This window comes from Eptesicus fuscus, chromosome 7 (assembly GCF_027574615.1).
Source record: "Eptesicus fuscus isolate TK198812 chromosome 7, DD_ASM_mEF_20220401, whole genome shotgun sequence".
Lineage (NCBI taxonomy): Eukaryota > Metazoa > Chordata > Mammalia > Chiroptera > Vespertilionidae > Eptesicus > Eptesicus fuscus.
In genome coordinates, this window is record NC_072479.1 from 5,394,768 (window position 1) to 5,411,190 (window position 16,423).

The 16,423-nt window shown below is 38.9% G+C and overlaps 1 protein-coding gene across 1 annotated transcript in view; it reads left to right on the forward strand.

Annotated features, from left to right (window-relative positions):
- Positions 1 to 16,423, forward strand: part of RNF17 (ring finger protein 17) — a 178,594-nt gene that overhangs the window by 35,942 nt on the left and 126,229 nt on the right. The window contains exons 7-10 of the mRNA XM_054718710.1: positions 4,895 to 5,066; positions 10,184 to 10,260; positions 10,535 to 10,609; positions 15,783 to 16,087. Coding sequence (XP_054574685.1) covers positions 4,895 to 5,066; positions 10,184 to 10,260; positions 10,535 to 10,609; positions 15,783 to 16,087 — 629 coding nt within the window. The remainder of the gene's footprint in view (positions 1 to 4,894; positions 5,067 to 10,183; positions 10,261 to 10,534; positions 10,610 to 15,782; positions 16,088 to 16,423) is intronic.

Here is a 16,423-nt window from a genome sequence, read left to right on the forward strand (position 1 = left end):
ACAGGAGGTGCGCAGAGGACTTTCAGGGCAGCCCTATAACCTCAGGGGTGACAGCAGCTCCTGAGAGGGAGAGACTGAAGCACTTACCGTGTTCAAAGACCTAGCCCTGCAAACGCTGGCCTATCGGGAAGCTAGGTGCTGTTGGAAGTTGCTGGCCCTGCCTTCTCCAGCATGGAGAGGAAAGGTGGATATGGTGGCTCCAGTGGTCCAAATCCTGTCGTTGTCTCCATTACCTAGCCTCTGTGCCCTCCAGGACAGCTGGCAGAAAATGCAGCAATGAAGGAAGAAGAATGTCTCAAAACAAAGAGGTTGGGTTTTTTTTTCTCATCAGCAAAATGTGAATATTACCTAAACCACAGACTTTGTGAGAATTAATTGAAATAAAATTCCAGAAATTGTATAACAGCCAGGCTGAAGTGGATAGGTTGGTTGAGCGTGAATGTGGTCCTGTGCACCGAAAGGTTGCAGGTTCAATTCCAGGTCAGGGAACATACCTGGCACATACCTGGGTTTCAAGTTGGATCCCTGGTCATGGCTCCTAAGGAAGGCAGTTGAAGGGATGTTTCTTACATTGATGTTTCTCTCTCTCTATCCCTCTCCTTTCCACTCTCTAAAAATCAATGGAAAATGAATTAATGCCATATCTACAAATGTGGATAATCTAAAAAGAAAAAAAAGAAGTGGGGGGCCCTAACCAGTTTGGCTCAGTGGATAGAGCATTGGCCTGTGCCATATCTACAAATGTGGATAATCTAAAAAGAAAAAAAAGAAGTGGGGGGCCCTAACCAGTTTGGCTCAGTGGATAGAGCATCGGCCTGTGGACTGAAGGGTCCCAGGTTCGATTCCGGTCAAGGGCATGTACCTTGGTTGCAGGCACATCCCCAGTTGGGGGTGTGCAGGAGGCAGCTGATTGATGTTTCTCTCTCATCGGTGTTTCTAACTCTCTATTCCTCTCCCTTCCTCTCCGTGAAAAAAATCAATAAGATACATTTAGAAAAAGAAAAAGGAAAAAAAAAAAACAGGGTAAAAGAGGTTGAATGTACTGTATAATTTAAAGCGTGTAAAATAATAGAACTTTTTAGGGGCATATATCTTATAAAGGGTAATATGCTAATTAGACCAGACATCTTAATAAAAGGGTAAAATGCTAATCTTAATAAAAGGGTAATATGCTAATTAGACCAGACATCTTTCGGACATCCATCCAGACGTCCTTCCAGACAAAGCCATGGTGGTGGGGGCCGAGGCAGAGGCCATTAGGGGCAATCAGGCTGGCAGGGGAGGACACTTAGGGGCCACCAGATCGACAGGGGCCACCAGGTCGATCAGGCTGGCAGGGGAGTGGTTAGGGGGTGATCAGGCTGGCAGGCAGGCAGGCAAGCAGTTGGGAGCCAACAGTCCTGGATTGTGAGGGGATAGACATCCCCTGAGGGATCCCAGATTAGAGAGGGTTCAGGTTGGGCTGAGGGACACCGCCCCCCCCCCCCGTGCACGAATTTTGTCCACTGGGCCTCTAGTATGCATATAAGTTCTTTAGTTAATTTCTCCCCACGCACCCCCCACCCCCACTTTCCCTTTGAGATTCGCCAGTCTATTCTATGCTTCTATATCTCTGGATCTGTTTTGTTAATCAGTTTATTTTGTTCACTAGATTCCACGTATGAGTGAGATTGAGTGATATTTGACAGCTCTATTTTTAATTTTTGAGGAATCTCCATACTGTTTTCCACAGTGAGTGGGTGCACTAATTTACAAACCCACTAACAGTGTGCAAGAGCTCCCTTTTCTCCACATCCTTACCAACACTTGTTATTTGTTGATTTTTTTTTAATGGTAGCCATTCTGACAGGCATGAGGTGATAATCTCATTGTGGTTTTAATTTGCATTTCACTGATGATTAGTGATGTTGAGCATTTTTTCATATGTCTGTTGGCCATCTGTATGTCTTCGTGGGAGAAATATCTATTCCGATCCTCTGTCCAGTTTTTAATTGGAATGTTTTTTTTTTTGGTGTTAACTTGTATGAGTGCCCTTTTTAAAAAATATGTCTTTATTGGCTTTAAAGAAAAGAAAGGAAAGGAGAGGGAGAGAGAGAGAGATAGAAACATCAATGATGAGAAAGAATAATCGATCAGTGATCTCTTGCTTGCCCCCTACTGGGGATCGAGCCCAAAACCACCGGGCATGTGCCACAACTGGGAATGTACCCATGACCTCCTGCTTCAGGGGTCGATGCTCAACCACTGAGCTATACCAGCCAGGCTGAGTACCCATATCTGAATTTATTTATTTTGGGATTATTTATTTTGTTGTTGGATTGTAGGAGTTTTTTATATATTATTGATATTAACCTTTTATCAGATATATCATTTTCAGATATTTTTTCCCTTCTTACAGGTTATCTTTTTACTTTCTTGATCACATTATTTGATCCACAAAAGTTACTGATAAAGTCCAATTAGTTTTTCTTTTGTTGCCTATGCTTTTGGTGTCATATGCAAGAAATCATTGCCAGATCTAGTATGTAAAGCTTTTCCCCTATGTTATCTTCTAAGAGTATTGTAGTGTTAGCTCTTATGTTTAGGTCTTTGATTCATTTTGAGTTAATTTTTGCATGCGGTATGAGGAAAGGGTCCAACTTTATTTTTTTCCATGTGGATATTCAGTTTTCCCAGCATTGTTTATTGAAAAGATGGTCTTTTCTCTATTGAATAGTCTTGGCACACTTGTCAAAACTCAGTTGACCATATAGGTAAAGTATTATTTCTGGACTCTGCATTTTATTCCATTGGTCTGCCTCTCCTTATTCCAGTAAGACACTGTTTTGATTAACTTTGTAGAAAGTTTTGAAATCAGGATGTTTGAGCCCTCCAACTTTGTTCTTTTTCAAGATTATTTTGACAGTTTGGGGTTCTTTGAGGTTCCATGTGACTATTAAGATGGGTTTTTCTATTCTAGATGAAATATCACTGAGAAATATAACATATATGTTGGTCAACTTGAAGGGTGTCCCTGAAGTCCCTTAGACTCTGTTTACTTCTCTTCATTCTTTTTTCTTTCTGCTTCTCAAACTTAATAATTTTAGTTGTCTTATCTTCATATTTACTGATTTTTATTCCTGCTTAAATCTGCAGTTGAACTCTTGTAGTCAATTTTTCATTTCAATTATTGTATTTTTGAGTGCCAGATTTTATGTTTGGTTTCTCCTTATAATTTCTATCTCTGTTGATATTCACATTTTGATTCTTCATTGTTTTCTTTTGCATGCCTTGTGTTGTTCTTTTGAAAATTTGGCACAGTCACCTCTCCCAATTATTGCAAACTGGCTCTTTGCTGGGCCTGCCCTTCATTGAGTACCCTTGGGATTAGCATGAGATGATGGTTTATGAAAGTCTCAGATATTTTCTGAGAATTCTTGCCTGGGTTGAGTGTGACTTTTTATTATCCTTATGCATACATAGCTGCTTAAAACAAATCTTTATTGTTGAAAGTATTACATATTGTCCTGCTTTTCCCCCCACCTGGTTGCTTTTAAATGTCTAAATTTCCCAAAGAGTCAACTTCTCTGAACCTCAGATAGTCTATTGTATCTCTTTATCTGTAATCTCTTGCCCGGGCATCTACAGCTGTAGTCCTCCTGCAGGGCCCACTGCTTCTCATTGCTGAGCTCCAAGTTAGGTGAAACAGACTAGTTCTTCTGGCAGTCTCCAGACTTATAAGAAAATTGCAAATAAAGTCTGCTTTGCTCCCTCTGGTTTGAGGGAAGGAATTGGGAACTGTACTGCTGTCTTCAGACCAAGAGCATAGCTAAAGAAGGGGATAGACAGGGACAAGTAAAAACACCATGACATGTCCTACTGTTTTGAGTGTGACTTTTTGTTAATTGGGCATTTGCTTTGTTTCTGTACACCTTTATTTGTTTTCCAGAATTCCTGTAAGTTTATTTCACTAATTTTTGCAAGCTTTTTGACATCTCTATTGGGGAACGAGGGCTTAAAGTTTCCTAATCTGCCTCTTTGCTAACATCACTACATAGGCATGAATTTTTAGGAACCATCCTAGAACTTGTTAAATGACATTTTTTTCCCCTAAAGACATCAATTTCAAATATGTGTGTGTGTGTGTGTGTGTGTGTGTGTGTGTGTGTGTGTGTGTGTATAAAATTACTAAAGGTTTTTGTAATGCCTCTTTACCTTCAGAACCTATATTACATTCTTGTTACTCTTCAGTGTGGCAAACTATCCTTTTCTGAGGCCAGATTTGGTTTTGAGAAAATAATCAAAAGACATTTGTTTGATGAATAAAATGAATAAGTTAAACACTACAATTCTTGATACAAAATTTTTAATTGCCATAATAAGGTAGTTCCACCATAGGCCAAGAAAATATTTTGACTGAGGTACAAGTAATGAAAGAATAAATATATAGCAGTACTAAGTGATTACTTTGAAGATTATAGTTAATTGATACCTAAGTTATGGTTTGGTGAAACCTATTTTAAAATATTTTATGTGTCTACTGATGAAAATTTTAAAATGTGCATGTAGATCCTCCTGAGAAGTGAATATAAATGTGTTTTTGTACTGGCACCAGTGAGTATAAGATAGCGAGGATTTCTATTTTAAAGGGAATCATCTAGGGTCTGTCTTAACCTTGTAATTCTGTGACAGCTGTATTTGCCATGTAACTATAACCTACAAAATTTACTTTTTTTCTAGTTATCCATATATAGCTTTCAATTGTAATACATTTCAGTTCAACTTAATGCCTTATTTAGCCATGTTAAGTTCATAAATTAGTGAAATTACTCTTTTAATACTATTTAGTTACTATAACTCACGTTCATATAAATGTTTGTGAATTGTGCAACTAACTTTGGGATCTTACACGAAGGAAAAAGAACTTGTGTGAAGAAGTAGCAAGAAAAACAGATGATTATTTATCAAATGTAATAATGGCTAAAAACTGCATTGAAGAGAGAAAAAATGATTTGAATGCAGCTATGAAGATAGCAAGAGAGTTAAAGTCAGCACCTTCTCTAAGGACTTATTGTGACCTGAATCAGGTAATTTTAATAGTTCATGATGTGAATTATTTCTTTTTTATTTATTTTATTCTTCAATTAAAGTTTATATTCAGTATTATTTTGTATTAGCTTTACATGCACAGCATAGTTGTTAGATGATCATATATTTTACAAAATGGTCCCCTGATATTTCAGGTATTCACCTGGCACTGTGAATAGTTATTACAATATTATTAACTATATTCCCTACACTGTACTTTACATCACCAAGACTATTTTGTAACTACCAATTTATAGTTCTTAAATCCTTCACCATTTTCACCCAGTACCCCAACTCCCATCTCCTCTAGCAATCATCAGTCTTTTCTCTGTATTTTTGAGTCTCTATTTTTTGTTTTTTTTTTTCTTTTGATTTCATATATAAGTGACAACATGTGGTACTTATATTTCTCTGACTGACTTACTTCACTTAGTATTATACCATCTAGGTTTATCCATGCTATCGCAGATGGTAAGATCTCATTCTTTTTTATGGCTGAGTAATATTCGATTTTGTAATATTCAATTGATGAATAAAATGAGTAAGTTAAACACTACAATTTTTGGTACAAAAATTTTAATTGCCATAATAAGGTAGTTCTGCCATAGGCCTCTGGCAATCATCGTCTATCGAATATTCCATAGCTTTTTATACTTCACTTAACATAATACCCTCTAGATCAGTGGTTCTCAACCTTTCTAATGCCGCGACCCTTTAATGCAGTTCCTCATGTTGTGGTGACCCCCAACCATAAAGTTATTTTGGTTGCTACTTCATAACTGTAATTTTGCTACTGTTAATGAATCGTAATGTAAATCTGTTTTCCGATGGTCTGAGGCAATACAGCAACAGTTTTCTTTCTTTTTTTTTTTTTTTTAATTTCTTTATTGATTAAGGTGTCACATATTTGTCCTCATCCCCCCATTCCCATCCCACCCCTCTCCCCACGCATGCCCCAACCCCCTGTTGAACTTAACCGTTGGATAGGCTCATATGCATGCATACAGGTCCTTTGGTTGAACTCTCCCCCTCCCCCCACCCTCCCCTATCCTCCCTCTGAGGCCCGATAGTCCGATCGATGCCTCCTTGCTTCTGGTTCTGTTCTTGTTCCTCAGTCTATGTTGTTCATCATTTCCCCTAGATGAGCGAGATCATGTGTCACCAGAGATATAAGAACTGAATGTGAGACGAGCAACAATAGTTATGCTGACAGGCAAATGAATCAGTCTGTAGCGAGCTTCCCCCTGGACCAACAGTTCTTTTGAGACCCAATTTCAATGTCCAGCAGTTCCTTATGTGTACATGTCAGCACTGACCCCTCAGCTCTGGATGGTGGACAAATGGTGGTAACGGAGGTCCGACTCCCTCTGGTTTGGTCTCGGCCGGACCCAGGGGCACGGCGTCACCCGGACTAAGGGGCACGTGGCCACACCCATACCCAAGGGGCGCGTGGCCTCACCAGGGCCTGGGACCCAGCCTCACCCGGATGGATCCAGAATACAGCAACAGTTTTCAACCTGTGGGGTCACGACCCACAGGTTGAGAATCGCTAGGAGGGTCGCCTAAGACCATTGGAAAATACAGATATTTATATTACGATTCATTAACAGTAGCAAAATTATAGTTGTGAAGTAGCAATGAAAATAATTTTATGGTTGGGGTCACCACAACATGAGGAACTGTATTAAAGGGTCGCGGCATTAGAAAGGTTGAGAACCACTGCTCTAGATCCATCCAGGCAGTCACAAATCATAAGATTTTATTTTTTCTTATGGCTGAGTAATATTCTGTTGTATATGTGTATGACAGCTTTTTTATCTACTCATCTATTGATGGGTACTTAGGTTGCTTCCATATTTTGGCTATTATAAATAACACTGCAGTGAACATAAAGGTGCACATATTCTTTCAAATTAGTGTTTTGGGTTTCTTCAGATATGTACCCAGAAGTGGAATTGCTGGGTCATAAGGCAGTTTCATTTTTACTTTTTTGAGGAACCTCCATACTGTTTTCCATTGTGGCTGCACCAGTCTGCATTCCCACCTATAACCGTGCATGCGGGTTCCCTTTTTATCACATCCTCACCAACACTTGTTTGTTGATTTATGGATGATAGCCATTCTGACATATATGAGGTATTATCTCATTGTGGTTTTAATTTGCATTTCTCTGATTAGTGATGTTGAGCATCTTTTCATATATCTGTTGGCCATCTGCATGTCCTCTTTGAAGAAGTGTCTATTCAGGTCCTCTGCCCATTTTTTAATTTGATTGTTTGATGTTTTTTGGTGTTGGGTTGTATGAGTCCTTTATAGATTTTGGATATTAACCCCTTTTCAGATGTGTCTTTGGCGAATATGTTCTCCCATTCAGTAGACTGTCTTTTTGTTTTGTTGATGGTATTCTTTGCTATGCAAACACTTTTTTTTTTAGTTTGATGTGGTTTCATTTGTTTTGTTTTTTCTTTTGTTTCCCTTGCTCAAAAAGTTATATCAGAAAAATATTGCTAAGAGAAATGTCAGAGATTTTACTGCCTGTGTTTCCTCCTAGGAGTTTTATGACTCCAGAGTCTTATATTTATTTAAGTCTTTCATCCATTTTGAGTTTATTCTTGTACATGTTGTTAGAAGTGGTCTAGTTTAATTTTTTCATGTGCTTGTTCAATTTTCCCAACACCACTTATTGAGTAAACTGTCTTTATCCCATTGTATGTTCTTGCCTCCTTTGTCAAATACTAATTGACCATATAAGTGTGGGTTTATCTTTGGGTTCTCTGTTCTGTTCCATTGATCTATGTGTCTGTTTTTATGCCAGTACCATACTGTTTTGATTCTAGAGCCTGGTAGTATAGTTTCAAATATCAGGTAGCATGATACCTCTGACTTCGTTGTTCTTTCTCAAGATTGCTGTGATTTGATGTGAATTATTTCTGAAGTAGCTTATTTTACATGTTTTCAAATATAATATTTAAGAATTAACAAAAATCTGTATTTCAGATTCTCTTAATTCACATTGGCATCAATTTAGAATTATTCATTGTTTGAGTTCTAAAACAAGCATTAATAAATTTGTTTAGCCTTTTATTTTTATCAATTATGTAAATGATATAGTAAGGTTTTATAACACATGATGTGAGAATAAGTAGGATGACATTGAGTTGAATGTTGATGTTTCTAGGATATTTGAATAAACAATCAGGACAGATAAGGGTACCAAACTAAATAAGAATCTGTTTTCTTTTTACATTCAATATAGGTATTACTGTCAACTCTTGACTTGAAAATTTAATTCAAGATTCCATTCTGGTTTTTTCCTTTCCCTCTTGCCTCCCAAGATGTGCAGGTGAAGAAACAAGATGCCTTAGCTATGTCCTGTCATCTAATCATGTGCCCAAGGGATAGAGTTGGGCAAAAATGTAGAAACATGTTTCTTATGAGATCATTGGGCAGGAATAGAATTAACCATTGATCCCTTTGTTAATTTCTCCCTTTCTCCCTTAGGGCAATAGATCATACTCTACTTTTGAATCCTCAGGGCCTCATTTCCCATAGATCAGTGATGGCAAACCTATGACATGCGTGTCTGCACTGACATGCGTAGCCATTTCTGATGACACGCGGCCGCATGCCGAGGATGAAATATTTGCTGCTCCTGAGGATGAAACATTTGCGAGTAGAGTCTTGGAGTTAGTTTTTTCCTCAAAGTGACACACTACCCGAGTTATGCTCATTTTTTTGGCGAAGTTTGACACACCAAGCTCAAAAGGTTGCCCATCACTGCCATAGATGATCAGATGTTTGAACTGAACTGCGTATAAAATAGAAGCCATTGGTTTCTGTCTCAAAAGTCTCTAACCTTACATGAAAGGAGATTTTACCCCTGTCTTACTAGTCCAGGCCTGCTTCCAATTGTAGTTCTAAAACAATAATAGTCATTTCCTGTGTATTACATGTGAGTCATTAGGAAGTTAAAAAAAGTGGTAAGATTTGGTCTTTACTCTAGTTAGCCTCATTAGGAAGATAAAAAAAAGAGAGAGAAACATTTGATGACAGCAATGCAGATACAAAATGAATCTGGTCAGAATTTTCTCTGGTCATGTAGCTATATCTAATTTGTTAACCAGTGTCTTTTGTTGTTATTATCTGTTAATAAATATTTCCAAAAGATTTTAAATTCCTTTTAGGGGAAAAAGTCATAAACACTTATTTGCATTCCTTCCTTCAAATGCTTAAAATCAAATCTTGAACACATTAATTAGTGAAATACCTAAAGGATATACTTTTTCTTCTAAAATCTTACTCAGCTTCAACAATATTAAAAGACATTTTACATATGAGTGGCACTTCTTTTTTTATTGATTAAGGTATTACATATGTGTCCTATCCTCCCATTGCACCCCCAACCCCCCGCTCATGCCCTCACCCCCTGGTGTCTGTGTCCATTGGTTATGCTTATATGCATGCATACAAGTCCTTTGGCTGATCTCTCCCCCTTACCTCCACCCTCCCCTACCTTCAAAAATTAGATACACCAATCAGAAAGGATATATGCACTCCTGTGTTCATAGCAGCACAATTTACAATAGCTAAGATTTGGAAACAACCTAAGTGCCCATCAGCAGATGAGTGGATTAAAAAACAGTGGTACATCTACACAATGGAATACTATGCTGCTGTGTAAAAAGGAAGGATCTCCTACCATTTGCAACAGCATGGAAGGAGCTGGAGAGCATTATGCTAAGTGAAATAAGTCAGTCAGAGAAAGATAAATATCATATGATCTCACTCATTTGTGGATTATAATGAACAACATAAGCTGATGAACAAAAACAGATCTCTTTTTTTAATCTTTCTTTTTGAAAGTATTATATAACTTTCCCTTCTACCCCCATTGACCTCTTCAAGCCCAGTCCCACCTCCCTACCCTGAGGCCCTCACCAAACCATTGTCTGTGTCCGAAGGTTATGCATATGTGCATACAAGTTCATTGGTTGATCTCTTTCCACCCATCTTCCCCTGCCTTCCCTCCAAGGTTCGACAGTCTGTTCCATGCTTCTATGTCTCTGGGTCTATTTTTGTCTAATGAACAAAATAGACACTTCTTTTTTGATTCTAGATCATCCGCACCTTGAAGTTAACCTTTGAGAATGAATTGCCACAAGTTAGTGCTCTAAAACTAAGGAAATCTCCCAGGTAAGTAAGTTATAATTTAGGAGAACCTAACAAGTATGAAAACATATTAGAGCCTAGATTTATTAAAATAGCAAGCAATTATAAATTGAAAATTTAGGTCACAAATGTTTTCCAACTTAGCAAGCAAATTAAAATAAGTGTAATTTATGATAAGTAAGAAAGTTATTTAAATGTTCTGTCTTTAAGAATATTTTATGTAAGCAACTGGTTTTTATCTAGAGAAAGTAATAAATGTATTTTAGGACATTTACTTACATGCTAGTATTTATTGTAGGTTGAATATGAGTTGCAGTGAGATCATCTCTGTGGTCAACAATATGATCAAGATTGACTTTGAGGACTCAACAAAGTAAGTATAAGAATGACAAAATACTATTAATAACAGGGCCTAAGAGACAGGAAAATTGATTCTTACTATAATATATGTGATTCAAAAGTTGAAAAATAATAAAGGGCAAAATAGCTTCAATCAGTTATATTCTACGTAAAATATCCTATGTAATAAAAGAGTAATATGCAAATTGACTGTACCTCTGCTACACCCACAAGCCACGCCCACCAGCCAATCAGGAGCAGATATGCAAATAAACCCAACCAAGATGGTTGCAGCCACAGAGAGCAGGCAGGAGGCTTGGGTTTCCCTGGCATTGGAGGAAGCCAAGCTTTCTGCCTGCCCTTGCCGGCCCAGGCCTCTACTCAATGCTACAAAGTTTCAATGATAGAAGATAAATAAATTCCAACAAAAATGGCAGCAGCCATGGAGCTGGAGAGAGTAGGAGGCTAGGGTTGCCCCTGGCAATGGAGAAAGCCAAGCTTTCCATCTGCCCTGGCCCGCCCAGGCCTCTGCTTAAGGCTACAAAGTTTCAATTATAGAAGGTAAATAAACCCCAACAGAAATGGCTGCCGCCATGGAGTGAGCAGAAGGCTTGGCTCCGCTCCAGGCTACAAAGTTTCAATTGTAGAAGATAAATAAACCCCAGATACCAGAGCCTCAGCTTGGGTCGCTGGGGGGCATGGCTGGCCTGCAAACCACCACAGGCCCCTCACCCAGGCCGCCCCACGCCCCAAGGGAACCCCCACCCTCATCTGGGACACCCTTCAGGGCAAACCAGCCAGCCCTCACCCATGCACCAGGCCTCTATCCTATCTAATAAAAGAGTAATATGCAGATTGACCATCACTCCAACACACAAAATGGCTGCCCCCATGTGGTCAAAGAGCCTGCCCCCATGTGGACACAAGATGGCCGCCACAATATGGCCAGCATGGGAGGGCAGTTGGGAGGGACCAGGCCTGCAAGGGAGGGCATTTGGGGGCAATCAAGCCTGCAGGGAGGGCAGTTAGGGGTGACCAGGCCGGCAGAGGAGGGAAGTTGGGGGTGACCAGGCCTGCAGGGAAGGGCAGTTGCGGGGGACCCAGGCCTGCAGGGGAGAGCAGTTGGGGGGGACCAGGCTGGCAGGGGAGGGCAGTTAGGGGTGACCGGGCCTGCAGGGGAGGGCAGTTAGGTGCAAACAGGCTGGCAGGAGAGCAGTTAGGCATCAATCAGGCTGGCAGGGGAGTGGTTAGGGGGTGATCAGGCTGGCAGGAAGAAGCGGTTAGGGGCAACCAGGAAGCCAGGCAGGCGAGCAGTTGGGAGCCAGCAGTCCTGGATTGAGAGAGGGATGTCCAATTGCCCATTTAGGCCCAATCCTACCGGGATGTCCGACTGCCCCAGTAGGATCGGGCCTAAATGGGCAGTCGGACATCCCTCAAGGGGTCCCAGATTGGAGAGGGTGCAGGCTGGACTGAGGGACACTCCCCCCCCCCACACACACACACACACCCCGTGCACGCATTTCATGCACCGGGCCTCTAGTTTAAGAATAAAAAGATCTAGGAGGGATCAGTATGCATTGATATGTGTGTCAAAGTTATTTCTAGGGATTCATTTATTCAGCCAGCATTGAACATTAATTTTGTACTAGGCATAACCTTGGATGTTGAAATATATGTCAGAGAAGTTACAATAAGTAGAGGATGACACATGTGAACAAAGTGCATAATTGTTATGATGGTAATATATGCAAAATTTAATGGAGATGCAAAGGAAGGGAATGGTCAGTTCTGGGGATAACAAGGGACCTGGAAAAAGAAGATTTTATTTTCCCTTATCTATGACAAATGAGTAGCAATGGAAAAGGAGGGCAACAGGGAGATAGGCATCTTAGCAGAAAGATGTGTGTGCAGTGAAATAACATACTACATTCAGGGAAATGCATTTGGCAGAGGGAACATAGAGGCTAAATTCTAAAAATTTTGTGTGCTGTACAGAGGTGTTTGAATTCCATTTTCTAGACTTATGCTGTCCATTATAGTAGCCATTAACCACATGTGGTCATTTACATTTAAGCATAAATGCATTAAAACTGAATAAACTGAGAAATTCAGTTCCTTAGTTACTAGCCACATTTTAAGTCTCAGTAGCCACATTGGACTGCACAACACATTTTCATGATCACAGAAAGTTCTGTTGAATAACACAGCTATAGACAAACCATGAAAAGATTCTCAGCATGAAAGTAAAAATAATTAGGTTACATTTTTAAACATTAATTCTGTGGTCATTTAGAGGATTATTTGGAAGAGTATGAGGCTGGAGGCTGAAGGATCAGTTGGACTATTTTATCAATATCAGCAAATGATGAGAAATCAAAAGTAGGTAATAACACTGGAGAGTGATAGATATAACAAATGCTAAGTAGGGAAAGTTGATAAAACTTTGTAATTGAGTGTGAGCAGTAAGGAAGAGGGAAGCATCCTGGATGATTTACAGGTCTGGCTTTGGTGATTAAATTGATGGATTGTGGGGTTACTCACCAAGACTGGGAATACAAGAAGAAAAGTTGGGAGATGGAAGAGTAGATATGTTGAGTAACTGCTGTTTACCATGTATTGGGGAGAAATGTCCAGATGGCAGTTGGTTATATGTGCTGAAACTTAAGATGTGGTCTTGGACTTGATTCAGGGTTTAGGAGTAATCAGAATATACTGGTAGATGATTTATAAACCCCAAAAGAAAATGAGTTCATTCACTTGTAGGTGGTGTGTCTCGAGGGAAATCATCCCCCGAGGAGCATCACATTTATTGCTCGAGGGAACTAAGCAGAGTGCAGCCCATGGTCTTGTAAGCCTAGAAACAGATGTGAGCCAATCCACACTAAGTCAGAAGAACTCAGAGACAACAAGTTCACAAAACTGATATAGAGTCAGAATGCCAATTTATCAACTTAATGTCGGCATTCTTTTCCAGTATCCAGATAGACACAAGAAGCCAAATTGTCAGAAGTTGCTTTGTTTGCAGTCTTGTTTGTAATAAAGGGAATAAGATTAAATGGCCCAACAGCATTAGGCCTAGATAGCCTACTGTACTCTTTGCCACCACAGGGAAGAGCTTCCCAGAGGACTTTGGCTCAAGTCATCCTCCTTGATAGGGAGCCCTGCCCCATATTTGCCTCTATAATCACTTTTTCAGTCATGTCTTTTATAGATATTTTCATAACTTGAATATGGTTACTATCAAATATTTTAAGTATCAAAAGTTATTCTGTCTCTTAAAGAGTTTATGTTTATCTTGTCTTGATTTTAAATTTAACTCAATAGACTTTTAAAATTTTTCCTAGTTTTTAGGAAAGTTTCACTATAAAACCTGCACCTACCGATTACAAGTGGTAATTAAACAGTGGGTTTGCCCAGTGAAAGCGGGTATTAAAGTAGGTCAAGGACAGTAACCTGGAAAAAGAGGAAATTTTAGGACATATAAAGAGTAACCTGAAAAACAAACAAACAAAACAACACAAAAACTGAAATGGATCAGGCAGAGGCTGAAAGACAAACAAGAGAAGTCATAGGAGGAGTTTACGTTTGAGACTGGAGTTGGTTAATTATTGAATGTCTTAGTAAGGTCAGATAAAAGTTATTATAAAAAATGTTTGGATTGCAAAGCTATGCACATACATGCATCCTCAGCAGGTGCTTGGACCTTTATTCCACGTGTACTTATTTTATGTGAGTTACGTGTACACCTATTGTTGGAAGAGACAGATAAGACTTATCATTACTGAATCCATCTGGCTTTGTTGATTCTAAAATGCTTCCTAAATGCTGATCTGTGACCAAGTTAAATCCATCATGGGTTAACTAAAATACAAGCTTTTGAGATCCAATCTCATATCTTGGATTAAATTTCTATACTTGTATACTTGATGGCCTAAATCTGTGTGGCTAAATGAAGAAGATAGAAAAATACGGAGTAAATGGAATAAATAATCAGCTGTGAGTTAGTGAATAGTCATTTTCAAAGTCTTACCCAAAGGATTCAGACTAATGGTGATTTCTAGCCAAGGTAGAGATTTCTAACAATTTGCTTAGGATCATACTCTTCACTGTTTCCTACACTTTATTTTTTTTCTTATTTATTTATTGTCTAAAGTTTTACATATGTCTCCTTTTTCCCGATTGACCCCCCTCCCTGCCCCCTCCAGCCATTCCCATCCCGGGCAAGCCCCCACCACCCCCAGTGTCTATGTCTATTGGTTATGCTAATATGCATGCATATAAGTCCTTTGGGTGCTCTCTAACCCCCTCTCCCCTGCCATTGGTCTCTGGATCTATTCAAGTTATGTTGATCATTATATCCCTCATATGAGTGAGATCATGTGATATTTATCTTTCTCTGACTGGCTTATTTCGCTTAGCATAACAGTCTCCAGTTCCATCCATGCTGTTGTAAATGGTAAAAGTTCTTTTGTTTTTACTAGTATAGCAGCAGAGTATTCCATTGTGTAGATGTACCACAGTTTTTTAAATCCACTTATCTACTGATGGGCACTTAAGTTGTTTCCAAATCTTAGCTATTGTAAATTGTGCTGCTATGAACATAGGGGTGCATATATCCTTTCTGATTGGTGTCTCTGGTTTCTTGGGATATAGTCCTAGAAGTGGGATTACTGGGTCAAATGGGAGTTCCATTTTTAACTTATGTGGAAGACAGTATGAAGTTTCCTACACTTTATTTTTAAGTCAGTGAATTAAAAGAAGAAATACTCAACATAATTTAAAATCAAACACCTAAGCCAAATCAAAATGACTTCTTTTGAAAACATATATCCACTGCTCTTTTAGGATCAGATCATTGTGGTGTGACTGTCAGTGTCCATTGATTATGCCTCTTGTTGCCCTTTTCCAACCCTTGGGCTAGGAATGGGCCATAGTTTTTTGGGGGGTGTTCGTAATAGAAATGTTCTAAAATTAGATTGCGGTAATGGTTGCACAACTCTGTGAATTTAACAAAATTTAATGAATTTTCTTTTGTGTCAATTATATCACAAGAAAGCTGTTTAAAAGTATCCTGTGCACCTATATAACTTGACCCCTTTGTGTGTGTGACAAGTGTTAACTGTCCTATGGAAAGGAAATGGCTTGAGGATGGACATAGAGACTTTATGAAGTGATCTAAAGTAGATGTGTGCTTCTGTTTTCAACAGATACCCCCAAGAAAATGAAATTGGCCAGAATCTTCAAAAGAAATATAATCACGAAAAGAAATTTTCTTGTCGTGATACATTCCCATCGCCAGCAAAGAAAAGGGTTGACATGCCTGTCCTAACTAATGAACCCCTACCACCTCCTTTGCAACCAGAAACTGATGATGTGCATTTGGAAACAAAAAACTTTCAGCCACAGAAAGAGGTTGTTGCATCAACATCCCCTAAAAGCATTGCTGCTCTACCCCAGATGGGATCTAGCCCTGATGTGATCATTGAAGAAATTATTGAAGAAAACCTGGAAAGTGAGTGACAATACAAAAGCAAGGAAATAATAGATCATGTCTGTAATTAGAAACAAAGTTAGTGCCTTTTGTCCCTGTACTTCACAGAAAGGAATTACTATTAGCTTATACAACTTCCCTACTGTCACGTTTTCTAAAGTAGGATAATTTTAATTTTTATTGCAATAATATAGGTAAACTCAGATATAAATTTGATATTTGATTTAAGTAGGGTATTTGACTATTTAATGTCCCACATATAAACATTGTATAAAAGATGAAAATATAAATGAGATTTGTAAAAACAATCACATGACTTTGTCCTTAAATTTAAGAACATCCTCTCTTAAATCTTAG